The sequence below is a fragment of the Microtus oregoni genome, unplaced genomic scaffold, assembly GCF_018167655.1.
Source record: "Microtus oregoni isolate MIOR12 unplaced genomic scaffold, Mior012 000071F_ref0000514, whole genome shotgun sequence".
In the NCBI taxonomy this organism is placed as follows: Eukaryota; Metazoa; Chordata; class Mammalia; order Rodentia; family Cricetidae; genus Microtus; species Microtus oregoni.
Window position 1 is genome coordinate 1,241,977 of NW_024543978.1, and position 25,281 is coordinate 1,267,257.

Below are 25,281 nucleotides of genomic sequence, written 5' to 3' on the forward strand. Positions count from 1 at the left end.
CCCCCTTTCCAGTCTCATGGTACTCTGTATTGGAAGATGCAGTGCCATTTTAAAACTTTTTGCTAAGAATTTTCCAGGGACTTCTTTTAAAGCTCCTTTTGCCCATAAACTTTTTCTCGGTAGATTGCTTCAATGCCCACATTTCCATATTGTGAGTCATTGCTTTTCGTGTAATAAACTGCATGTTTGGAACACAGGTTTCCAGTGAGTAGCTTTATTTATTGTACAGACGGTGCAGTGTAGTTCCTTCAATAAATACTGGGAGTCAGAGATGTTCTGTTTGCAATAGAAGGCAGGTGAAACAGACATCGAGTTCCTCACCTTCATCACTGTAGCCAGTGCTCATCTGAAGGTTAGCAGGTTGCCTTATTGGTACTCTGTCATAGGCTTTATATAAATGTTATGTAAACAAGTCTCTTGAGTGTTTTTATCTCATGGAATTGTACAAAAACCAAAACAAAACAAAACCTCTTAGGTACACCATCCCTTCCAGATGCTTGGTTTTAAGTCCCCATCCCTAGGGCCTGTGCCTGAGGTATGCTGTCACAGATGAATGGGCTGCCATTAATCCTGCAGATGTGACAGTGACAGTGGTGCCAGTAGATGCTCTTGGGGGTCCAGGCAGCAGGCCAGGAAGGACTAGCTGACCGTAGCTAGCCGTACTGTCCATTTCTAGTAATCATATGACTGCTGCCTGCTGGAGTGCGTTTTCAGTCAGTTCCTAAAGTTGTTGTTATGAGCTCCGAGGACCTGACTTTTCCCCACCCCCTCCTAACACAGCTCCTTGGCAGGCTGAGGTGTCACAGATCCCTGGGGTTCCCTGAGCACCAACAGCTCCAGGAAGGCCAGGATCACCAGGAAGGCCAGGCTCGCCATGAGCACCATCTTGACCATCTTTGCTGATGCCAGGCACACCTTGAGGCCCTAGAAACCAGGAGAGTGCAGTTAGAGGCCATGAGAACTCCAAAGCAGCAGCCACTCACAATCTACTTGGAAGATTATCTACTGGCTTACTTCTGAACCCTTCAAAAGGTCAGAGATGGGACACTTGGGCAAAGTCTAGAAGAACAGAGGCAAGGACTGGTGGCTGGGCAGGAGGTGGGCAGATACAGCCGAGGCCAGGCTAGCCACAGATAATCTCGTGTCCTGAAGACATGGTGCACTTGGTCTCAGAAGGGCTTGTAGGGTGTATGTCAAGAACATATTTGGAGGGGCTGGAGAGATGGCTCAGAGGTTAAGAACATTGACTGTTCTTCCGGAGGTCCTGAGTTCAATTCCCAGCACTTACATGGTGGCTGACAACAGTCTATAACTATAGTCTTGGGAAATTTGATGCCTTTTTTTCTGGTGTGAAGATATACGTACAGACAAAAGCACCTCCATACATAAAATAAATCTTAAAAAGAAAAAAGAGCATATTTGGGGTTGGCAGGCAGCCTGGGAGGAAGTTGGGGAGCTTTAACTAGAGGTGGTAGACCATAGCCAATTGCCAACGTGATATGACCCAAATGTGAGGGCTCAGCTGGGAGTGGCAGCTGAGAGCTCATACTTAAGACCACGTAGGAGGAACTGGAGCCTGGGGTTGCCAACAGGCTAGTCAGGACAGGGGTCCCACGAAGAGAAGGGAGGTTGTGCCTCAGGGAGGAGGGTAAGGAGCCTTCTGAGGTGGGGGCACCCTATAAGGGAGAGGGGTTGTGCCTCGTAGAGGAGGCAGGGAGGGTCACCTAAGCGCAGGTCTGGTAGAGGAACCCAGAGTGGATACACAGTTGTAGATGAAATTCCTCAGGGGGCCTGCAGATGGATGAATTCATCCTCCTACCTCAGCCGCCTCCACGCTGAGACCACACGTGTATGCCACCACACCTAGCCCCCAGCATTCAGTTTTTTACATTAAGACACCGAAGCATGACAGTCAGGATGACTCAGCAGGTAGACGTATTTGCCTATAAGCTGGTAACTTGAAATTAATGTCCAGAACTCATGTAAAAGTAGAGGAGAATGGACTCTGGTATCTACGCGTGTGTTGTGGTACATGTTTATGCATGCATATATGTGCATACAGATGTACACAGGCACATGCACTCACACAAAGTAAAAAGAAAAATCAATGCATATGTGGTCAATAAGAGATGATTTTCTGGAATAGACATATATTTGGTAAGAAAGAAGTTAACCAAACCTACTTAGATACAGAAAAATTATTGATCATTGATTATTCATTATTTCTATATACTAAAGAGATTATAAAAGCAGTCACTAGCCAGGTCCTTAATGCTTTGCCTTTTAAAAACATTTCTTGCCCCCCCCCCCCCCAGAACTGTGAAATGACAGCCACCTACCTTGGGGCCCTTGGTCCCCAGCAGGCCCATCCAGCCCTGCGCCTGTTGAACCCTTGTCTCCTCTGTCACCCTGGCTTCCTGCAGTGAGGAAAAGACACAGGCATGTTAGAATGCTTCCTATCCACAGTGATGGCCTTTTCCAACGTGTTTCCACAGAGCTTGCTGCTTTTTAAGTACTTCCTGAAGTGAGGTTGCTCACCAAGGTGCAGCTTAGGGGAAGTCTGACCAGAGAAGAACACCTGCATCCCCAGCACATCAGCTGACACCATCCTTCCCTCCAAATCACTAGTGGAATTTAGTTTTGTTTGAAATATATATGCCTCTGAAACGTTTGTGTTATTTTGTGTTCATGTTTTCAATATCAGTTTTGGTCCATGGTTTATCAATGGACACTTTGTTTTCATTTTATTTTAAGTGAAACAAGGTTTTAGTCTGTGATCCAGGTCTGAAACTCACTGTGCAGCCCATTCTGGCTTCCAGCTCACAGTGATCCTCCTGCCTCAGGGCTGTGATGACATCTGGTGTTCAAGTGTTAAAACATCACCTAAGTGTTCCTCAAATCTTTCATCTCTGTTTTGGTCTGGTCATGGTCACACAGGGCTGGGGCAACAGTGCCATAGTAAACCACTTACCCAGCATGCACAGGGCCCATTAGCACCTCAGGAACAACAAAAGGCAAACAGCCTCCAGGGACACAGATACAGCACTGGTTGTATCTTGCTTGATTCTAGGACCAGACACCCGTGCAGGTGAGATTATGGTGCAGGTTTAAAGCTATGGCTGCTTGCTGGACTATTTTATACTACAGCAGTTAGAGCGGTGCTGTGGTTGCAGTCGCTAGTGACCTGGAAGGGCTTTGATGCCTTGGGACACCCACTGGTTCCATATGATGAACCTCAACAGAGGACTCAGCAGTGTTTTCAGGGAGGGAAGAACAGGTACAGCAGTGACCATGGCCTGAGCTTGGTGTCTGGGAGGGCCTAATCAGGTATGTACATTCTCTACAGTGGGCTCATGGATCTGATGCACACTCAGGATTAAAGGTGCCCAGTGCCTCACAGAGTGGGCAGTGTGACATGTTCACTTTCAAATAGAAAACAGGTTTGTGTGGCCATCCCAGCAGGCTTCCTGGGACCTGTGTGTCTCAGTCATGGCCTTTAGTGTCCAATTGTTTTACTCAGATCATCTATACAGGCACATAATGCTCTAAATTTTATTTTCGGTCTAGAAGGAATTCAGATCCCTGTTTGGAGGAAATCCTATATGCTTTTAAAGATGGCAGTCACATGACACCAGATGGCATAGACTGCCTGAGAAGGCCACACTCTGGAGGCATGACCAAGAACACAGTCATTTGAAAGTTGATTTGGAACAGACACTGCACAGAGACAAGATGAATTCTCCATGCTTGCTCTCCAGTGTTGAAATTCCTCAATCTCAAAGAATTTTAAAACAGGTAAAAATGATATGCAAATTATACCAAGTCCATCCACCTACCACAGTTTTAAGCGTAACCTTGGAGATGACGAGGGACCCACACTTATTTCCCATACAGATTATTTTCTTAAACTTCTTTTGGGGCCCATCAAAGTTCCAGCAAAATTCTTCAAAGATCTCGAAAGAACGGTACTCAGCTTCATTTGGAGAAGCAAAAAACTCAGGATGGCCAAAACAATCCTGGGCAATAAAAGAACTTCTGGAGGCATCACAATCCCTGACTTCAAACTCTACTACAGAGCTGCAGTACTGAAAGCAGCCTGGTACTGGCATAAAAACAGACAGGAGGACCAATGGAACTGAATAGAAGACCCGGATATCAACCCACACATCTTTGAACACCTGATATTTGATAAAGAAGCAAAAAATATCAAATGGAAAAAAGAAAGCATATTTAACAAGTGGTGCTGGCATAACTGGATATCAACATGTAGAAAAATGAAAATAGACCCATATCTATCACCATGCACAAAACTCAAGTCCAAATGGATCAAAGACCTCAAAATAAAGCCAGCCACACTGAACCTTATAGAAGAGAAAGTGGGAAGTACACTTGAATGCATTGGCACAGGGAACCACTTCCTAAATAGAACCCCAGCAACACAGATACTGAGAGAAACAATTAATAAATGGGACCTCCTGAAACTGAAAAGCTTCTGTAAAGCAAAGGACACAGTCAACAAGATAAAATGACAGCCTACAGAATGGGAAAAGATCTTCACTAACCCCACATCAGACAAAGGTCTGATCTCTAAAATATACAAAGAACTCAAGAAATTGGACACGAAAAGATCACTTAATCCAATAAAAAAAATGGAGTACAGACCTAAACAGAGAACTCTCAACAGACAAATCTAAAATGGCTGAAAGACACTTAAGGAAATGTTTGACATCCTTAGTCATCAGAGAAATGCAAATCAAAACAACTCTGAGATTCCATCTTACACCTGTAACAAACGGCCAAAATCAAAAGCATTGATGACAACTTATGCTGGAGAGGTTGTGGGATAAAGGGAACACTTCTGCATTGCTGGTGGGAATGCAAGCTGGTACAACCCCTTTGGATGTCAGTGTGGCGATTTCGCAGAAAATTAGGAAACAACCTTCCTCAAGACTCAATCATACAACTTTTGGGTATATATCCAAAGGATGCTCGATTGTGCCACAAGGATATGTGCTCAACTATGTTCATAGCAGCATTGTTTGTCATAGCCAGAACCTGGAAACAACCTAAATGCCCCTTGACCAAAGAATGGATAAGGAAAATATGGTACATTTATACAATGGAGTACTACACAGGAGAAAAAATAACGACAGCTTGAATTGTGCAGGAAAATGGATGGAACTAGAAAACATTATTTTGAGTGAGGTAACCCAGACACAGAAAGACAATTATGACATGTACTCACTCATAGGTGGTTTTTAAACATAAAGCAAAGAAAGCCAGCCTACAAACCACAATCCCAGAGAACTTAGACAACAATGAGGACACTAGGAGAGACTTACATAGATATAATATACATGGGAAGTAGAAAGTATAAAAAGATCTCCTGAGTAAATTGGGAGCATGGGGACTTTGGGGGAGGATTGAAGGAGGAAGGGGAGAGGCAGGGAGGGGAGCACAGAAAAATGCAGAGCTCAATAAATATCAATTAAAAAAAAACTTCTTTTGGGAAGCAGGAAGCTATTGACCAATCAGTCAGAACCAGGTGGAATCGGGCTTCAAATTTGTCACCAGGGTGATGTGAGGCTTGAGAGGTCTTCATTTTAAAATACACAAATCCCAAAGGGTTTGGGGAAAGGCTGGTGTCCATCAGTCAGTTCGGTGTGTCATCACAACCCCCAGTTTGCCTCTGGTGCCCCAGCTTTCTTCAAGATGTCTACAGTGTGTGACACCGGCGGACGAGCAGTGAGGACTGACCTGTCTCTTCCTTTCAAAGGGTCCCTGATTCATATCATCTTAAATACAGTGAATGAGGTTTTTTTTTTAACTTATGTCCTGCCAGTCAGTCTTCATTAAAGTCTGAACCCGTGAGTGAAAATGGATTCCTATTATTTATTGCTCACATCCCCAACACATTTTGTTCTGGTGGTGTTTGAGAAAAATATCACATTTCAGATTACTGTGCTTCCCACAGAATAGTAAGAAATTAGCTGTGGTGGCCTCAAAAGCACAAAGGCCCAGCCCTCTCAGAGTCTCCCTGAATGAGTCCTGGTGTCTTCTTAGCATTTCTAGGTGAGCCATGTAGACAGTAGAACTGGGGAACACTAGGCCAGCCTAAATGTGTGTTGCTCTCGGGTCTCATGACCGTGAGACCAATCAAGGGCAGAAATGGCAGTCTCTCATTCAGGTGACAGTGGACATCTCCTCCCTGGACCCCAGGAGAGAGACATCACAGCATGGGAGGTCAGGGCTGTGCTGTTCAGTGCTATAGGAAGCTGGGGTTTCCTCAAGTGGCTGAGACAGGGCCATGTCTTGCTCTACTTACCTCTAGGTCCAGGATCTCCCAGCTCCCCAGTGGGACCCCGATATCCAGGGGGACCCCGAGCACCAGGGTGGCCGATGGATCCTGGAGGGCCTGGGGGCCCTGGGGGGCCAGCTGGACCAGGCCTGCCGATGGAGCCTGGTGCTAATGGCTTCCTCAGGTGTGCAGCCAACTGGGCGATTTGCTCTTTCGGAAAACAGAGTGCCAAGTAAGTACTTCAGAGAGGATTATCAAAATATCTTCACGAGAGCCCCTTTTTCTCGGAACACCTCACATGCTGGGATGAGAAGCTCAAAGCCAGTCAGGGAAGGAAGCGTACCTCCCAGCCAAAGGGCACAGTGGTTTGTTTCTTCCTTGTAATTGTTTTTTGATTCTTGCTTTTAAGACAGAGTTTCTCTGTATTCCCCTGTCTGTCTTGGAACTCTCTTAGACCAGGCTGGCCTTGAGCTCAGAGATCTGCCTGCCTCTGCCTTCCGAGTGCTGGGATTAAAGGTGTGCGCCACCACCACCACCCAACTTCTTCCTTGTAACTGTTGCTCTCAATAGTTAGTTGGGGCTTTTCTGAGTACCCTACGTCGTGTTAAGCCCTGGGAAGTGGGTAGCCCCCACTGAGGTGGGAGGACAGCAGCCAAGGGCAGAAGCTGTGAGGGGTGGAGGAAGCGCAGGAGACTCACCACTGATCATCCCCCCACAGAGCTCCCTGATGTGCTGTTCGCTGGCTTCCTTGCCCTGAAATTCACCCAGGTTTATCAGCAGGCGGGGCAGTGCACCAGTAGCCCTGACATACCCAACACCTCACCCCCAAAATAATTGATAGTTCACAAAGAACATGATCTAAACCCAGCACAAGTCCAACACCCATAACACAAGAGAAAGGAAAAGCCACAAACCGGAACTCCGGGCTTTCCTGTGATGCCTGGGACACCCTGCAGGCCTTGGAGGCCCAGTGGACCTGGGGGACCAGGTACGCCCTGGACTCCACTGGTGCCATTGGAGCCCTGGATACCTTTGGGACCCAGTTCCCCTCGGCTGCCAGACTGCAGAAAAACAAGAGGAAGGGGGTCAGAGTGAGCCCTCCTTGGGAAGGCCTGAACCTCAGGAGTGAGTGGCCACCAGATCTCAGGTATAGGCAGTACCTTACAGGCAACTACCCACCCGGAGGTGGATGGGAGCCTGTGGGCTCCTTGGATTCATTGTTGAAGTATCTGCCAGGTACTCACCTCTCCTTTTTGTCCGACGGGGCCACTGGGACCCTGTGAAGAGGAAGTGTATGCTTTAACTGTGGGGTATCTGGGAGTGGCTCTAAAAACTGACCTAATCATGGTCAGTGGAGGACAGCACTCAAACTAACACTCAGCCCCCCCCCACATGAACACACAGGCACTACGTCCCCTTCACCTACCAATGCTACTTTAACACCTCTTTTCCCTGACATTTGATTTTAGTGGCTGCGTGGTATCTGCTCTTAGTCTGGCTTGCTTCCTCCATCTCTTTACTACAGTCTTAAAATGCTGAGCGGAACATCTCCTCCCTGGAACTCTGGGCCTTTCCCTAGCTGGGGCCTCAGAAACGACTGGCCTCCATGGTGTAAGCGGACTGACTGGGCCTATCTATTGACTCTGCTCACAGTTGTGAGCTGACTGTCCACAGCTGAAGCAGGGAAGGACGGAGAGTGAGGTCCCCACCTGGCTCACCAGGCAGAGGTTTCTAGCTGCCAGGGGCTCTGCGTACCACTCCATCAGTTTAAGAGTGATCAGGTGGGGCTGATTCTAAGGCTCTGTCAAGAATTTGCCAAAATAAAGTACAATCAACTGGGACTGTTTGTAAAGGCGTAAGAGGTTCACAGTGGTCAGTGACTGTGACCTGAAGGCAGGATCCCCGGAGCTAGGCTTTCTGTGTGTCACTTGGACCACAAGGAAAGACGTCACTTCAGAGCTGAAATCCCTGACCACCTTGAAGCCAGAAAGGCCTTTCCATTTGAGTTCCAAGGCAGTTCTATTCCTGGTGCCTCCGGGAGAGCTGGGAGTGACTTGGTCAAAGCTGGTCCAAGTTCCAGCTATCACAGTGGGGTTTTCTCACTTAGACCTTAGCAGTGGCTGATTCCGGCAAGGGTGACTTTCCTAGGCAGAATGTAACAAGGCCCCTGGAGAGTCCTGACCTCTCTCTGCCTGTGCCTGGACTCCTCTCCCCCACCACATATACTCTAATGGGATGGCAAGGCCTGGGCTATTCGGACCTTATCTGCCCTCTTCAGATACCTCATCCACAGGACAGTTCCCACCCAAACTGATCAGGTGGCTCTCAGGTGGCAGTAAGGGGTTCAGACATACTCACCAGCTCTCCTTTGTCCCCTGGAAGGCCATCAGAACCTGCAATGCCCTGAGGACGACACACTAAAGTTACTCTTGGCTCCTCCCCACCTGAAGCCACTGATCCTAAGACTGAGGCCGGAGTCCAGGCCAGGATCCTGTAGTCGAAGGAGCTCCCAAAGCAACAAAGAGAGGCTTCCTGCTAGGTAGCACTTCCAGGGTGTTGTATGGGGAAGCCCTGGATCACCCAGAGAAGAGGAAGCAGTTGCCGCAAGGATGGATTGCAGCAGCCACCACAGCCCGCTCTCTGAGCTGTTTCGGGGAGGAAAAGGGCTTCAGAGAGAAGCCACACAGCTCACCCTGCTTTTGCAACACAAGTCTTAGAGCCCAGACTTCACTTCTCTTCACCCCTCTTAAAAAGTCAGTTTCCCTAATCAAAGGTAACTTTTTTTTCCCACCCAGGGTTCTATAGTGATCATCTAGACAACTACTTTGTACCCAGTAAAGCAGCTGAGTTTGTCCTTTCTCATGCCCAGGGCTGTGCTAAGCAGGGATGGAGAGAAAAAGAACTCAAGGAGCATTTCAAGGGTTTGGAAAGTAAATCCACAGCCAGATGGCTTAGAGATGTCCTGACCATAGGTCTTCTGCTCACCTGGTCTCCTTTAGGGCCTGTGGCACCTCCTGGACCCTGGGCAGAGAGAAGGTTCTAGATTAGAGGAATCCTGGGAATGCCTACAGGGTGTCACTGCCATGCAGAGCAGAGGCAGGAATCTCACCTAGAGTAGGTATAAAAATTTCTCCTCAGGCAGGGGGCTTAGAACCAGACCCCAGCCCCAGCTGCCAAGCCCAAGTCCTCAGGTAACAGCAGCACACAGACTCCCATGCCCCACAGGTCCTTCAAGGGCCAGTTTTCTCAGGATAGCAGCTGCCTGTCACTCCCAGTAGACAGCAAATCCTTTAAATCAGCTATTAATGTCTGTGACTCGTACAGGTATTCTCTCACCACAGCGATTTGCTTAAATGGTGGAGTATGTGCTTAGTGGGCAAGAAGCATGAGGCTTCCTCAAGATCTAAAGGTAAAGACTAGAACCATGGCTCAGCTGTTAAGAGCACTGGCTGCTCTTGTAGGAAGCCTGGGTTTAGTCCCTAGAACCACATCAGGTAGCTCTGTAGCATGGAAGTTTCTGTCCTGCCTGGTCCCACAGCTGTTCACTTCCAAAGAAGCATACAGAGGCTTATATTAATTATAAACTGGCCTACTAGCTCAGGCTTATCAGTAACTGGCTCTTACAACTAAATTAACCCATAATTCTTGTCTGTGTGTAGCCACCTGGCTTGGTACCTTTCCTCAGTGCAGCATTCTCACCTTGCTTTCTGAGTCTAGCTGGTGACTGTGTTTCTGCTTTTCCTCTTCCCAGAATTTTCTTAGTCTGGTCGCCCCGCCTATACTTCCTGCCTGGTGACTGGCCAATCAGTGTCTTATTAAACTAATATGAGTGACAAATCTTTACAGTGTTCAAAGCACCATCCCACAGCACAGCTCCAGGGAATCAGACACCCACCTCTGATCTCCTTGGGCTCCTGCACTCACACAATACACATATGTGGGCAGACACCCATACACATAAAATAAAAATAAAACTTTTTTAAAAGGAGAATCCAAACATGAAAGGCAAGAGCTATCCAAGGAAGAGGAAGTCAGAAAGATGCACTCCAACCTCCCAGGACTGGGCAGGCATTAGCACTGCTATCACTTAGCATCAGCTTCGGGTCCTTGGAGTTGCTGGCAAGCTCCCTAAGCCCTGGAATTTCCTGTCTGGATGTTAACAAAGCACCTCTTGTGCCTGCTGTGTGGTGGTGGTTTCTGTGACGCCCTGTGTCTGTAGAGGTGCCCGGGAACCTCCGATGCCTGAATATATACGTACTCAGAGTGCTTGGCTCTGCCCAGTAGGGACCAAGAAAGCAATCACATAGCTCCTAAGGACTTGGTGTATGGCCCCAGCCCAGACTCCTAACCTCCTCCCAGGACCTGAGGTAAGCCACAACTCCCCTGACCCTGTAGAACACTGAGGTTACTCACTGGCTGCCTTTAGAACCAGCAGCACAGAGTCTTGGAGAGTTACGTGTGTGAAACACTGGGGTCATTCATGTCTCCGCTCATACCCAGCAGATAGCCTGGGACCTAGACTCACAAGTCGCCGCCTCTACCCTTGCCCCAATTATTAGTTCTTCTAAGCCTGCATGTGGAGCTTGCAACAGAGCGGTGAGTGTTCTAGATCCCCTCTTGCCCAAGAAGAACACCAAAAGAATGAGCAATAAAAGGACCAAGGGCACCTCTTCACAGAGTTGATGGTACTGTCCCTGCCACCCGTGTGGAAGGGGTAGAGACTGGTTAGAGCAGGGAGGCACAAGACAAAGACACTTACCCGATCACCCACATCTCCCCGTAGGCCTTGAGGGCCTGGAAGGCCAGGGTCTCCTACGTTGCCCTTCTGGCCCTGTGGATTGGATAACAGCCCAGGTGGTCAGCACCTGTTAGAACCTAGTCAGGATCCCCCCTCTGCCCAGTCAACCAGGGCTCACTGCCCTGGCTCAAACCCTTACTCCAGCTTTACCCACCTGGAAGCCACGGACGCCAGGGACCCCAGGAGGACCTTGTGGGCCAAGGGCTCCCTAAAAGATCAAGTATAAATGGATATTGTGAGGTCCATGGAGGCCCCAGCAGCCTTTGCAGCCCTGAAAACCAAGCTATGCCTCCCTAGGGTGTTGTATGGACAGTGAATGCGTCTTGAGCCATGTCACTGAGTTACGAGGTTTGAAGGCGCAAGCACAGCCACCTTCTGGGGCAATCAAGTGTGGGGAACAGATCTCAGGGCTTACATACAGTCTCTACCCAAATTGTTAGGCTGGCTCAGTGTCAGGTACCAACGCCCAGTGCCTTCCACCGGGCCCAAGAGAAGGTCGAGTCCACAGGTTATGGTACAAGGCTTGGGGATTTCCATCTAAACTTGCCAGGGTCTCAGCTGCACTGTGGCCTGGAGAATCGGAGGCTAAGGAGCTCAGCAATGCACCATTATTCCAAAGGGTGAGGGAAAAAGAAAGTAAGAGTGCCCCCTCTCCAACCATTCTCAGCTTTCATGGACTTGGGCATTTATATATCCAAAACGCCACCCTACCCCTTCTTGCCCATAAACTACGTCTCTCTGTGCCCTTCACTCACCACTGAGCCCCTGTGACCAGCCTCACCACGCTCCCCCGGAACACCAACATCTCCCTGCCAGGAAAGAAAAGGTTAGGACAGGATCCTTTGACATGTGTGAGAAGAGACAAGACCCCTGTGTCCACATGGAGAGAGGAGCAGAGTCCCCAGGTACGTATAGAAAAATGGCAGAGTTCCTGTGTACACGTGGAAGGAAGGACAGGTCCCCAGTGAGCACACACAAGGCAGAATCTCCTTATACACAGGGGCCCAGTGTACACATGGTGGAAAGAGCAAGGTCTTTCCAAACGTAGAGGGGGCGGGGTTTCACTGTGCACACACCGAAGGGGTAGAGTTCTTGTGTCAACATAGGGAGAGGGAGAGGAGGGGAGGAAAGAGGAGGAGAGAGGGCATGGTCCTCCTATGTACACAGGGAAGGGCTCTGGATACTCACAGGGATTCCTGGCTCTCCAGAGGGACCAGCTTCACCCAGCTCCCCAGCTCTACCCTGTAGAAGTGAGGAGTCAGAGAATGCTATGTCCCCTCCCTCCATCACCACCAGAGCACTGCCTGCTGTTCCTCCCTTCTCTGGGGAAAGGAGCCACTCACCAGTTCTCCCTTCTCGCCTTTGGACCCAGCTCGGCCAGGGAGCCCCTGCAGGACAGAAATCAGGGTCAGGCTCAGGGTTGAAGTTAAGGTAACAGTCTAGGTCAAGGCTGGAGTTTGGATTAGGGATAGAGATAGCTCTAGGGATAGGGTCAGAGCCAAGACTGCTGAGCCCAGGGAGGGCATGCGTGCAGAGAATGTTTGGGCAGTGTGCACAGGCCAGACAAGGTGCCCCAAAGGGTAAAGTCTGATGCAGAGCCCCTGCCGGCACTCCCAGGCAGGGTCCACAAGGCTGGCCCCACAATATCCAGGATGAATACAGGCTTGTTTGCACCTGTCCCCCACACAAGAGTACAGATAAGCTCAAGTGGTCCCTGTCCTCCCGCACCAGCATTGTGCCACACCCCCAAAGGAGCTAATCCCAGAGCAGCTAAGCTCCCCAGCTTGGGCACTCACCGGCAGCCCATTGGGGCCCTTCTCTCCTGGGGCACCGTTGCGACCAGCCTCTCCCTGCACCGATAGTGAGTGGGGTATGAGAGAAAACAATAATGATGCCCAGGCCTGGGGAAGCTGACTTCCTCTCCCACCTCCTCCCAGCAAGCATCCCACAAGGCACCAACCTTCTCGCCATCAAGCCCTGGCACGCCATCCTGGCCATCCTTGCCTGGCATGCCCTAAGGACAGATGACAGGGTTAGGCACTTCAGACAGAACCGCCTTGTCCCACGGAGAAACCCCTTCCTTACCCTCTAAACTAAAAATGTCTCTCGAGCCCCCAAGAGTGGCTTTGTTTTCCTGGCTAGGTGGCTATAGGCTATCCTCAGAGACCTTGCAAGGGAGTGGGTAGACGGTGTGCCCAGAGCCCTCAACATACATGTTTACTGGCCCTAGTCTACCATCCTTCCTTCTTAGTGTCAGGTAAGCCTGACCCTAGACTACCACCTTCTGTAGGGCTATAGCAGCTGCAGAACTACAGGCCGGATGCCGGGCGGTGGTGGCGCACGCCTTTAATCCCAGCACTCGGGAGGCAGAGGCAGGCGGATCTCTGTGAGTTCGAGACCAGCCTGGTCTACAAGAGCTAGTTCCAGGACAGGCTCCAAAACCACAGAGAAACCCTGTCTCAAAAAACAAACAAACAAACAAACAAACAAACAAAAAGAACTACAGGCTGGAGCAAGAGGAAGACGTGGGCTGTTGTGGGGAGGTGTTTCAGGCTGCCAGGAGCTGTGAGGTGCTGCTGAAGGTTTCTGGGAGCTGTTGGGGCTACTGGAAATGTTGGGGGGTCTTCTGGGGAGGTTACAGGTTTCTAGGGCTGCTAGAGTAGTGATGTGGGAGTCCCCTCCCCTCTGTGTGCTGTGATTACCATTAGTGAATAGAGAAACTGCCTGGGCCTGTTGATAGGACAGAACTTAGGTAGGCAGGGAAGACAGAACTGAATGCTGGGAGAAAGAAGAGCAGAATCAGGGAGAAGTCATGGATCCACTGCCAGAGACAGGTGTGCTGAAACTTTCCTGGTAGGCCACGACCTTGTGGTGATGTAGGGATTAATGGAGATGGGTTAAACTAAGATGTAGGAGTTAGCCAATAAGAAGCTAGAGCTAATGGGCCAAGCAATGATTTAATGAATACAGTTTTTGTGTGATTATTTTGGGGCTGAGTGGCCGGGACAAACAAGCAGCTCCCTTCTCCTACAGAGTAGTTGGTGGGTGCTAGAGCTGTTGGGGACAGCTAGGTGCTGCTGTGGGTCTCTGGGAGCTTCTGGGGCTGCTGGGAATTGCCGAAGCACAGCAGTTTAAATGGCAAGGAGGCCCTGCCTGGCAGGTTAGTCTACATACAGTATGGGTACTCTTGAGTGGGGTCCCTGACCCATCAGAGGTCATACACCTGTGAGGCCGGGCCCTGTGTATGGAAGGGACTGTGGGAAGAGAACCTGAGAGGAGTAGCAACATTGGGGCAGTTTATGTGGCCATGACACCATCCTGATGCCATGAATACCTGAGATACTCACTGGTTCTCCACCCGGTCCGGCCACTCCAGGGATTCCTTTGGGACCAGGCCTGCCCTAAAGGAAACATGGAATAGAAACAGCTGAAGTTGGGACCCTGAGGAACATCCCATCCTGACTCATGATGTTCCCAGAGGCTCGGCCACACACGCCAGCTTTCAGGACATCAGATAGACTATGCTTCCACTGGCGAGTGCCATGGCTCATCCCAGTCACTGTAGAGAGGCTCCATTACCAGGGCTTCTGGAGACAAGTGGTACCCTTAGAATTTGGGGGTCTTGGGTGGGGAAGAAGAGGTTTGGAGGCTTCCAGAGGCCAATGTGTGCTGACAGCCACTTCTGTTCAGGCGAAGCCTGGGTCTCTCCATAACTCCTGTCCACACACCTCACTACAGAGTCTCCATCTGTAGCTGGGCAGTCTGAGATTAGTGAAGTGGAGGGAGGAAGCTACCTACCTAGCTCCTAGGCTGGACTGGAGCCAGGATCTGAGTTCAGTGGCCCATACCCCAGCCTCTGTCCAGAGCTTCTCACTGCTGGCTGCTCTGGAGTCTCCCATATGGGCTTTGGGTGTTTGTAGGGGGCAGGGGGAGGGCTAGGACCCTTCAGGTCCACGTTTCTAGCATCCCCTTTTCAGAAGAGGGTCTAGCATGAGGAGCCCCCGTGCTCCTGGCAGGGGCTCTCTAAAATGTCCTCCACCCCCAACTCTAGTTAGGAACTAGATCGGGCTCTTTCGCAGACAGGTCCAGAGAACCAAGCTCCTTCTCACTTACCAGGTCACCTTTAGGGCCTCGGAACCCTTCTGGACCCCTTTCGCCTCTGTCACCCTATAACAAGGGGGTAGGGCCAGTGTTAGCAACACAGAGAAGGCTAGGAAGCTGTCAATAGCGGCTGAGGCCCCTTCCAGGTTTTGCCTGGTTTAGGCCTCTAGACCTAGGCAGAGGCTGCCTGCTGCTGCAGAAGGTCCCATGGGACAGCGACACACCCCCATCCCCAGCTCACAGCCAGACAGTAAAGGAGGCAGATCTCCCATGAAGGTCAGATGCCCCATGCTCCAGCTGTGCTGGCACTCAGGCATGCCACATGCTACTTCTCACGTGTGCTGGACCTCACAGATACACCCACCCCTTGGTATGTCCTGGATGCCCCATGTATCCTGGGACGGGGCTCGGGGAAGCCCAGTGGACAGAGGGTAGCATTTGTGTGAATTAGTAGCAGGATGGTGGAGTCGAGAGTCAAATGGTCTGGGCTGGTGTGAGGTCAACCTTCAAGCCCGAACAGATACATACCACTTTCCCAGGTGCTCCTGGGATCCCAGGGGGGCCCCGGAACCCAATGGGACCCTGTAGAGGAGAGAAGGCATTTGCAGTCCTTCCACAGAAACATACACCCTGAGGGAAGCTCCAGCCCAGCCTCAAGTTGCCAGCCAGGAAGAGCCTGAGATCCTGGAGGTTAGGCTCTTTCATCTTGAACCCTAGTAGAGTCGGGATAGGACAATCCCAGCCACTCAACTACCAGGACTGACCTCAGCTGAGCCACAGCCCTTCATGGAGCCAGCAGCACTTACCCGGTCCCCAGGAGGCCCAAGTGGCCCTGGAAGTCCTTGTAATCCTCGTGGGCCCTGAGAGAACAGAACCAGAGCTACAGGGGCCAGATGGCACACGTACCCTAACAATCACCATAGGCCTGGCCTCTGAGTCCCCCAAGGCCTTGGTGTCTCCCCTAGAAGTATCTGACTTCAACTGAAGCCCCTGGAGGGAGCAACACTAGCCTTGGTGTCAGCCTGGATGGGACCTCTCTCAAGAGCTGGTTTACAGTCCATGGAGTCTAAACTGACTTCCCTTGGAGACCATCAAAGGGGCTTCCACCTCACCACCCTGCTCCCTTCCTAGCCTCACCTGCAGTCCCACGGTGCCTGGGATGCCAGGAGGCCCAGGGGGGCCGGGATTACCCTACAACAGAGAAAACAGTAGTCAGCTAGTTCACCCCAGTTCTTCTAGCATCTTTGATTGTCCACTGGTCCTCTCCCATGAGTCTGAGCCATGAGGGGCACCACTCCTCCTTCACAGCTGAGCCACGGAGATTGAGTGAAGGGGGGGGGGTACTTGCTTACAGCTGGAAATAGGCCACATAAGTCATGGTGGCCTCAACACCCCCTGGGAAGGACCAGGGGTTTGTGTTCAAGCAAAGCCCCCAGACCTTCTTAGGCACCTCCCTCCTGATCAAGTGGGAGAGTGCCCACTGCATACCCAGCAGTCTGCACACTGCACACCCAGAAGTCTGCACACTGCATACCCAGCAGTCTGCACACTGCAAACCCAGCTGTCTGCCTACTGCACACCCAGCTGTCTGCCCACTGCACACCCAGCTGTCTGCACACTGCACACCCAGCAGTCTGCACACTGCACACCCAGCAGTCTGCACACTGCACACCCAGCTGTCTGCACACATCAGACAGACACTCTGGCCACCAGAAGAGCATCTCAGGCCTCTTCCCAGCATGCAGTAAGAACAGGCAGGGGGCTTCTAGGACAGTGGCTACTGCGTCAGAGTGGCAAAGCTCCTATAAACACTTTAGGCCCAGAGCCAAGTGCTCTCAGGGACTCTCAGCACACCAGGAGTTTCCATGTGAGGTCAGATAGGGAAGAATTTGTTTATATGAAAGGACTCTGTTCCAGGCCACCCAGTTCTGACTAGTCAGGCCCCACCGAGGATATACCAGCTTCCCAAAGGTTCCAGCACCTTCCCCTACGATTTTCAGGACCACAAGCCACCAATTCAACTCCCCTTCTCTTCCTCCTTATGGCTGCCACCTCTAGGTCAGTAATCCTATGTGGACAGCATCTTACCTTCTCACCGTCTTTGCCAACTTCTCCTTGTTCCCCTTTGTAGCCAGTAGGCCCCTGAAAACAAGCATGGAAGTCACCGTCCCTAGACCCGTGGATGCCCCCGATTTGCCTATGCAGAACCAAGGACTATACGGCCAGTCAGACGTGAGATTCAGAATCCAAGGCCAGAACCAGACAGGAAAACTGAGGCTCGGGAGAGTTTGTGACTATGCTTCCCAAGGACCCCCAAGAAGTAGGGTTTCTGACCTCTCAGACCAGGCCTAGCCTGGTCACACCAGCTTCCAGTGTGTCATTTGGATAGAGAAGACAGGATGAGCTGATGAGTATATTCCCCCCACAACAAGGCTGAGTCTAGGCTCAGACTTCCTAAAACTCCACAGCATGAGGGGACCCAATGGCCTCTGTCAGTGGAGAAATGTGCTCAGCCTACAGCTTCCCACTCACCTTGAAACCTGGCATTCCTGGGGGTCCAGGAGGGCCTGGAGGGCAGATGGCAGGACACTGTTGAAAAACAGAAGGGTTAGACCCGAGACAACTGGGGCAGGATACCAGTGGCAGGGGGTAGGGGGGCTGAAAAGGACCTTTTCACCAGTGAAGGGGACCGTGGACGAGCCTCAACAGGGCCCCATTCAGTGCTGGACATGAGGTGTGGTGAGTGACTGTGGAGGGCTGGAGGGCAGCCAGCCACCTTCCCTCACTCCCTACAGACAGACTCTCGATTCAAAGCAGCTGTTTACATCCTGGCTGTAGCTCCACAAAGGGGCCGTCATGTGACCAGGCATCTGGAGGCTGTTAGGAGGGATGCTGTGTGAACCCAACCAGTAACACCACCGCTCTGGTTTGACAGCAAATCCTGGGCCAGATACCAAGACACTGTTGGAGGTTTCTAGCTCACTTCACGCTGAACTGGCCAGGGCAAGCCTGGGTATACAGTGGTACCGACTTCCAGCCCATCTCAGAGGCTCAACACTACTCATCTGGAAGAACCCTCCTTTCCCCTTCTATGGGATGCTGAGTGAGGGTGAAGAACAGAGGGCAGCTGACCATCAGGGTCAAGCGAAACTGCATCGGTTGAGGATGAAACCAGACACAAACCACCTCCTAGGGACTAGAAACGCCCTGCAGCCGACGAGGCCTGTTGGCTCCCCAGGGCAGTGGCTACTTACCACATATAACTGAGAGGAGCTGAGAGGACGCAGAGCTGCCACCCGATGGAACTGTATTGCCTAGGTGTCACCTCCCCGTGACTATTAGCTTTGTGGGGGACCACACAGGTGCAGATGGTAAGCAGAGAAGATGAGGCCAGGCTTGTGCCTGGAGCTATCTGCAGAGAGTCCCCAGGGAATTCTCTCTGGGGCCTTACTGATAGGGAGGGAAGCAGGTCCCTTTCTGGGTAGGAACTCTGTCTTGGAACTAGCAGTGGCTTCCAGCAAGACTCCTCCTCCAAAGCAGGACCATCCCTCACAACCCCCCATAATTACCCCAAAGCTTACTTGAAGATCAGTAGCACCTTCAGGGAGGACTCCAGGGTTTCCCTTGAACATACAAAGAAGCAGTCGGTGTCCATCCACCCCCTGCCCACTCTGTCTCCCCAGTGCAATGCACTGCTGACCCCGCAGCAGCGTAGGTGACAGGTGACGACAGAAACCAACTGTCCTTGGGGCAAGGTGACCTTGAATGCTGTACAGCCCACCTCTCACTTGCTTCTGGGGAGTGGCACAGACCCTGGGCAGGGATGAAGGTGGGGTCCAGCCTAGTTAGTCTAGGCTACCTGACAGAGACCCACCCCTCCTCAGTACTTACAGGAGGTCCAGGAGGTCCTGGGGGACCAGGTAGGCCTGGGAGTCCAGAGGGTCCCTGCAGAGGATTCATGGCTCAGAGCAGAGCCTGCCCCACTGAGGGCACCAGCTTTACCCAAAGTAGAGGATACTACAGCTCCCCCTCTTTTTAAAAAAAGATTTATTGATTTATTTATTATGTATACAACATTTGCCTGCATATATGCCCACATGCCGGAAGAGAGCACCAGATCTCATTATGGATGGTTGTGAGCCACCATATGCTGGGAATTGAATTTATTTATTATGTATACACTATTCTGTCTGCATGTATCCCTGCAGGCCAGAAGAGGGCACCAGATCTCATTACAGATGATTTGTGAGCCACCATGTGGTTGCTGGGAATTGAACTCAGGACCTCTGGAAGAGCAGCCAGTGCTCTTAACCATTGAACCAACTCTCCAGCCCAAGCTCCCTTTATCCTCCGTGGATGAAGCCTGTGTTGGTATCCACCTGTCTGTTTGCAGCCCTGAGTCATGGGTGCCTCTCTGCCTGAGCTTCAGCCAGTGCCCACCAAGTACGGGGGGGGGGGGTGGTGCGGGGGGGGGGAGGTAACAGAGAGGAGAGAGTGTACAGGAAAAATGGAGGGAACAGGGTGAAGGTAAGCAGGGGTAACAGGGAGCCTCTGGTTAAGCGTGGGCACTAAGGCTACATGCATTCATGCAGTGGCCACACAGGAAACAGTCACTCACCGGGGGACCTCGCAGACCAGCTCCACCTGGGAGGCCACTCACTCCTGCCTCTCCCTGGAGGAGGTAAAGAAGAGAGAGATGGGCAGCCTGTGACCCTGACGGAGGGAATCCTACCAGGGCTGTATGCCCTTTGAAAGACCAGGATTCCAAGTGTGAAGTAGTCAGGTTGCGCCCTAAGAAGACCACTGTGCCAAGATCTGGGATATCCCAAGGTGGGCTTCAGCAAGGGCTGCTCTGGGAACTTACATTCTTGGGAGGGGCCAAGGGGGCAATGAATACTCACAGGAGGTCCAGGGAGGCCTTTGCCCTGTAAAGCCAAGAATGCACAGGTTGGCCCTGCCACCCCCAAGGCAATTTTGAGGTACCTGATTTGGGAGAACCACACCCACTAACGCAGAGGCCATAGCCTAGATAAAGCCCAGGGGAGGCTGCAAGAGACCCCCAAAGATGCCACCTCACAATGACTATATACAGAGGGGTTGGTACTTACCCCAAGTCCTGGTGGCCCCGGGGGTCCCAGACTTCCCTGAAGAAGAAAATAGGGGTCTGAATACACAGGGAAGAAACTCTGGCCTTTGTTTGCAGACCCATTTTTCCCTCTCTGGAGCCTAAGTCATAACTCTCATGAGGTGGGGAGCAGGGATGGAAACCTGTATAGAAAGAAAGGTTCTGCTGTCCTAGAACCCGGGTGAGTGTGGAGGAAAAGTACGGCCAAGAAAGTTGCTAGTGGGTGGGCAGAACCAACAGAGGGTAAGACACAAAGACAGGTGTGATCCACAGTTAGTCCCCTGGACTGTCTTCTGGGAAGCTGAACCAACACTAGCTTGCAAAGCTGCTGAGATCACCAGCTGGGCAGACAGGGTCTAAAATGACTGGTTTATCAAGAGTGGGGTACACTCTGTTCCTCACATTGCAGTCAAAGTGCCCCCCCCAAGACAGCCTGGGCCGGCTGAACCACAGTTGCAGCCCAGGTGGCCACTAGCTTTCATTCAGGTACCCACACATCTGACTACCCCATGCAGTTCTCTGAGCTCTGTGCCCATGGCTCCCTCTCTCGCAGTGAAGAACTTGTGAATGGATCTGCCCTCAGAAGCACCGGGAAGAAAGAGCCAATTTGCTAGTAAATGGGGGATTCAGTGAAGGTGGTCAGACTCAGGGGATGTGTAGCGGCTCCTCTTGGGCTGATTCACCCAGGGTCCTGGCGTCACACTGAGAGGAGGGACATCTGGGGCTCACCCACACCTGTGCCCCCAACACCACACCAGCTCTCCCTGCCAGGGTCTGAATGCCATGACGACTCTAACCAGGGGCTGTGGGGTTGCTGGAGACAGGGAGCTAGGGGCTGTCCACTCGGCATCCTCCCCTGAAGTGGAGTTAATGGAACAGGGACTGGCCAGTGCGGTCATGGACGTCTGCAGAACCTTCATCCTGATCGCCCTTGTGGACCACCTGGGAACCTTACCTCTGGGCTGCAGCCATTGGAACTCAAACACTTACCCGTTCTCCAGGGGCACCTTTGGGTCCTGGGGGTCCATCCCTCCCGGTCAGGCCCTGGAGAGGTAGGGAGGGAGGGGGTGGGCTCAAGAAACCACCAAATGAGAAGCACATGCCCAGGAAGAGTGAGCCACAGGCACTTTTTTTTTTAAAAAAAAAAGATATGATTTCTATGTATCCCTGGCTGTCCCAGAACTCACTCTGTAGACCAGGCTGACCATGAACTCACAGAGATCCACCTGCCTTTGCCTCTGGAGTGCTGGATTCTTAACTATGAATCCAGAAGGCAGAGACCACTTTTAATGGTCCCCGGTGTACATGGTGCACCCAGGGCACGAGGAGGGCGTGGGGCCAGTACTGCTACCAAATCCCAAGATGACAAAACAAACAGGTCCAGCAGCCCAGCCCTCAGATCCTGCTTGGCTAGTCCCAGAGCCAGGGCCTTGAGTACACCACTATCCATCAAGAGGTCAGGGGGGGCTTGGAGGAACACCCATGCGGCCAGCATGGAGCAGGAAGCCTGACAATGGGTGCTTGTTCTTGGATCAGTAAGACCTGATGCGACTTCCAGTCACTGGAAGCTGGGTCTGTCCAAGCCAGAAGCTGGCAGCGTCTGGGATGAAGGCCAGGGACCCCTATTGGGAACTACCACAACTTCTGTCAGGACAAGGTTTCCTGCTTGAATAAGCCCAGCTGCAGAACAGCAAGGAAAGCCTGACCCTTGTTTGGGCTGTGACAGGGGTGAGGTGAGGTAGGGATGCAGTAGGGGGGTAACACTCACATCCACACCAGGCAGTCCTGGCAGTCCTGCCTCTCCTGGCTTCCCCGGCTTCCCTGAGGTCCCTTTGGGCCCCTGGTAGGAGGAAAGGACAGAGTTATGCAGGAAGTACCTGGCTCTAAGCTCTAGCCTCCATCAAGGAAGTCAAGCCCTCTCCATGTCAGCTGCTACCCAGCCATGACGATGGGCTCCTCGCTCTGCTGCTCCACTGGGCCCTGGAAGGTTGCCCCACCCCCATAGCATCTACTGAATATTCACCGAATGGATCCAGCCTCCCCAGCAAAAGACCAGCAGGTCACCATATAGGAACGCCAATGGGCTCAGAATCTTCAACCTACCCAGACACAGTGGAGAGAGACCTATGGGGCTGTACTATCTCCTTTCTCTGGTTTATCTGGACACTGACACAAAGAAAGCTTCCAGCCAGACCCAGCACAGAGTCCCCTATGCTCCCTCCCTCCTTTCCCACTGCCAGGCTCTGGCCTCAGGTCTCTCCTGGGGCAACACAGGCTTATAGCAATGAGGGCAGGGCATTAATGCCCTTCTGTTTTCTGTGTTCATCTCTTCCTTGCAAACTGGAAAAGCCTCACTTTTCCAACCAGGGACACTTACTGGAGGGCCAGGCAGACCTGGGGGGCCAGCTTCTCCCTGCAAAAATGAAAAAGACCACATGTAACCCCCGAGAATAGGAAACCCACCTAGAGCTGGGCCATTCTCCAATCCAGTACTGGAAGCTGGACCCCTGGAGACATTATGGGGAGGGGATCCCCAGACCCTCTCATTTATATCTGGAGGACTCTCCTCTGCAGGCAGGCAAGGATGGGATGAGCTAGAAACAGGCTCAGCCACACAGCATTTGAGAGTCACTTGGGAGCACTCCTCTGCACTGACCTAATGGCTTTGGAGATAAAGTAGCTGTGGCTAGCTAAGCGTCTTGACCCCATCTCTCTGGGAGATGGCAGTTCCTCCCTCATTTTCCAAAAAGGTGTCCCGGGAGCCTCATCACCTGTGGATACCTACTAGGGTGGCTGAATCTTTCAACTGAGACTTTATGACTATTTTAAGTAGGAGCCTTAAAGCCTGGATGCTCAGCTACAAGAGAGAGGGTTCAGAGGGTACAGAGGGTACAGTCCTAGGCAACCCAGCTCCAACATGGCGGGCCAGGAAGGGTGTGAGGGAGCCCATGGTCATTTTGGCTGAGCTAGATACTGGGACTCTTGGGGATACTGAGAAGAGCTCAGGGCACTCGTGGTGAAGCTTCCTATACCCCTCTATGGCGTCCCCAGGAGAATAACATGAATGACCGACCAGAGGCTGCCCTTCCTGGAGAAGACCCTATGAGAAGCTTTTCATGCCAGATGATGGGAGGATGTGGGGTAGACGATTTCAGTTGTCTCCCCAAACTGTTTGGGCCGTAACTGGAACCAAGACTAGCTCTATTCTCAGACCCAATAACAACCCCAGGTCCCCCAGAGTAAACCCTAGAATACGGGAGCACATGCACCTTAGGGCCCATACTTTTAGCCAAGGACCACCCTGCTATCGGTACCCCAGGATCTACTCCAAAGACAAATGAGGTCTTTTTAGCCCCACTAGGGGTACCCTGTATCACCCTAGCTCTCAGAGGAGGGGCTTGCATTTGTGGTCACAAGGCCATGAGTCTCAGGGTACCTTCCCCATTCCTCTCCCAACTCACATCGATGCCATCCTTGCCGGGCTTCCCAGGAGGCCCTTGTGGACCAGGGGGGCCTCGAGGTCCCACTTTCTGAAATTAAGATAAGTTATTAGGTAGCCCTCCTTTCCACCATGTCAGCCTCCCCCTCCCCGCCCCCGTCTCATCTTCCCCAGACCAAGTAATTCTGGGGCCTGTGACAGTGGCCCTTGACCCCCATTCCTGCCCGCTAGAAAATCCCAAAGTCTCCAAAGTCGCCTGGCGCGGAGGTACAGTTTATCCCCGCTAGCTCTGAGTGGCTGCGGGCCCGCAGAGAGTCTCCAGGAACAAAGGCAACATTGTCCTGAGCTAGGTGGTAGCGCCGGCAGCGGCCTGACCGGTTGGGCGAAGACAGTGGGAGTCCAGGTTCATGGTCTTCTTGTTCTGATGTCCAGGAGGCTCAGCTGCATCACTAGAACTCGCTCGCCGGAGCGAGGCGGCGAGGAGGCTGCCGTAGATGTCCTCGAAGGTCTGCGGCAGCGGAATTCAGGATTTGGCCCAGGAGGTTCGAGTTGGCTCAGGTTATGACGTTCGACGTACAGCCCTATCTATCCCCGACCCGGTCGGCACCCGTGGGCTCGCGCTCACCTGCGCGGAGGGGGCCGTCAGTAGCTGCCCCAACAGCAGCAGGGCTAGGACGGGAGCTCCGGTCATGGCTGGCTGGCGGGCGCTCTGAGCGGCTGGCGCCAGGCAGCAGGGTGGGGAGAGGGGCTGAGGGCGGTGCGAGGCCGAGCGCCCCGCCCTGCCCCGCCCTGCCCGCGCACAAGCCCCCCATTCAACTGGGCCCACCTGGGCCGGCGGGGCGCCACATGGGCTGGAAAGAAAAAAAAAAACACCCAGAAACATTTTCCGGCCCTCCTCTGAGTTAAAATTATCCTAGGACAGCGCGTTACACACACGCACCTTTCAGTGCACAAGAAAGACTTTTTTCTCTCCCACTCCTCTGCCAGATCGTGGCCAGGAAGAAGAGCCACAGTAAAGGGCATCTTTTGAGAACTGCGAAGGGCACGCCCAAGCTGCCCAAATCCCAAGAGGATCACGGTGGGTAAATCTCCCTTGAGGATGCCTACCACGGCAGACAGCCCAGCACTCTGGCTAGCCATCCCTGCCCTCTCTCTTAAGCTTGGATCCAGGCTCTAGTTGGGGTAGGGGTGGACCGGTTCATTTCAGCCACCACTGGAAAGCCTCATAATTATGCTGCACCCCGTTCCCCAGGAGGGAGCAAGAAGGAAGAGGAAAGTGGCAGCCTGAAGATCAAGGCGATCAGGGCTGCAGAGAGAAGGACCCAGTGTTAGGGCACGCCTGGAAACAGGTCTCCACATTGGTGGTCTGTCCTTTAACCTAACTTCAAATTATTTTACTAAATTATGTATGGTGTATGCATGTGTGTTATACGCGTGTCTGGTGTCCAGAGATAGGAAGATACAGATGTTTGTGAACCTCCATGTGGATGGGGGGATGGAATCTGAGTCCTCTACAAAAG

The 25,281-nt window shown here is 52.0% G+C and overlaps 1 protein-coding gene across 1 annotated transcript; it reads right to left on the bottom strand.

Moving 5' to 3' along the window:
* Positions 1-113: 113 nt before the first annotated feature.
* On the bottom strand, positions 114-24,469 carry Col9a3 (collagen type IX alpha 3 chain). The gene is made up of 32 exons (XM_041641724.1): positions 24,387-24,469; positions 23,784-23,852; positions 22,700-22,735; positions 22,091-22,162; positions 21,313-21,366; positions 20,306-20,341; positions 20,099-20,122; positions 19,816-19,869; positions 19,089-19,142; positions 18,779-18,820; positions 17,730-17,786; positions 17,286-17,339; positions 16,335-16,388; positions 16,004-16,057; positions 15,726-15,779; positions 15,210-15,263; positions 14,444-14,497; positions 13,057-13,110; positions 12,893-12,946; positions 12,440-12,484; positions 12,285-12,338; positions 11,852-11,905; positions 11,251-11,304; positions 11,058-11,129; positions 9,284-9,319; positions 8,657-8,701; positions 7,543-7,575; positions 7,213-7,359; positions 6,997-7,051; positions 6,326-6,508; positions 2,340-2,417; positions 114-924 (listed from the first exon to the last, which is right to left on the bottom strand). The coding sequence occupies exons 1-32, from the start codon at positions 24,450-24,452 to the stop codon at positions 734-736; spliced, it is 2,043 nt and encodes a 680-aa protein (XP_041497658.1). The 5' UTR covers positions 24,453-24,469; the 3' UTR covers positions 114-733.
* Between the last annotated feature and the right edge of the window lie 812 nt (positions 24,470-25,281).

Excerpts from the sequence above, each read along its gene's own strand:
- Col9a3 (XM_041641724.1), bottom strand. The coding sequence starts at position 24,452 with ATGACCGGAGCTCCCGTCCTAGCCCTGCTGCTGTTGGGGCAGCTACTG. Across the intron at positions 20,342-21,312 it reads AAGGTGCCCCTGGAGAACGG|GGAAGTCTGGGACCCCCGGG; the intron begins GTAAGTGTTTGA and ends TTTCTTCTTCAG. Across the intron at positions 7,360-7,542 it reads CCGTCGGACAAAAAGGAGAG|TCTGGCAGCCGAGGGGAACT; the intron begins GTGAGTACCTGG and ends GTTTTTCTGCAG.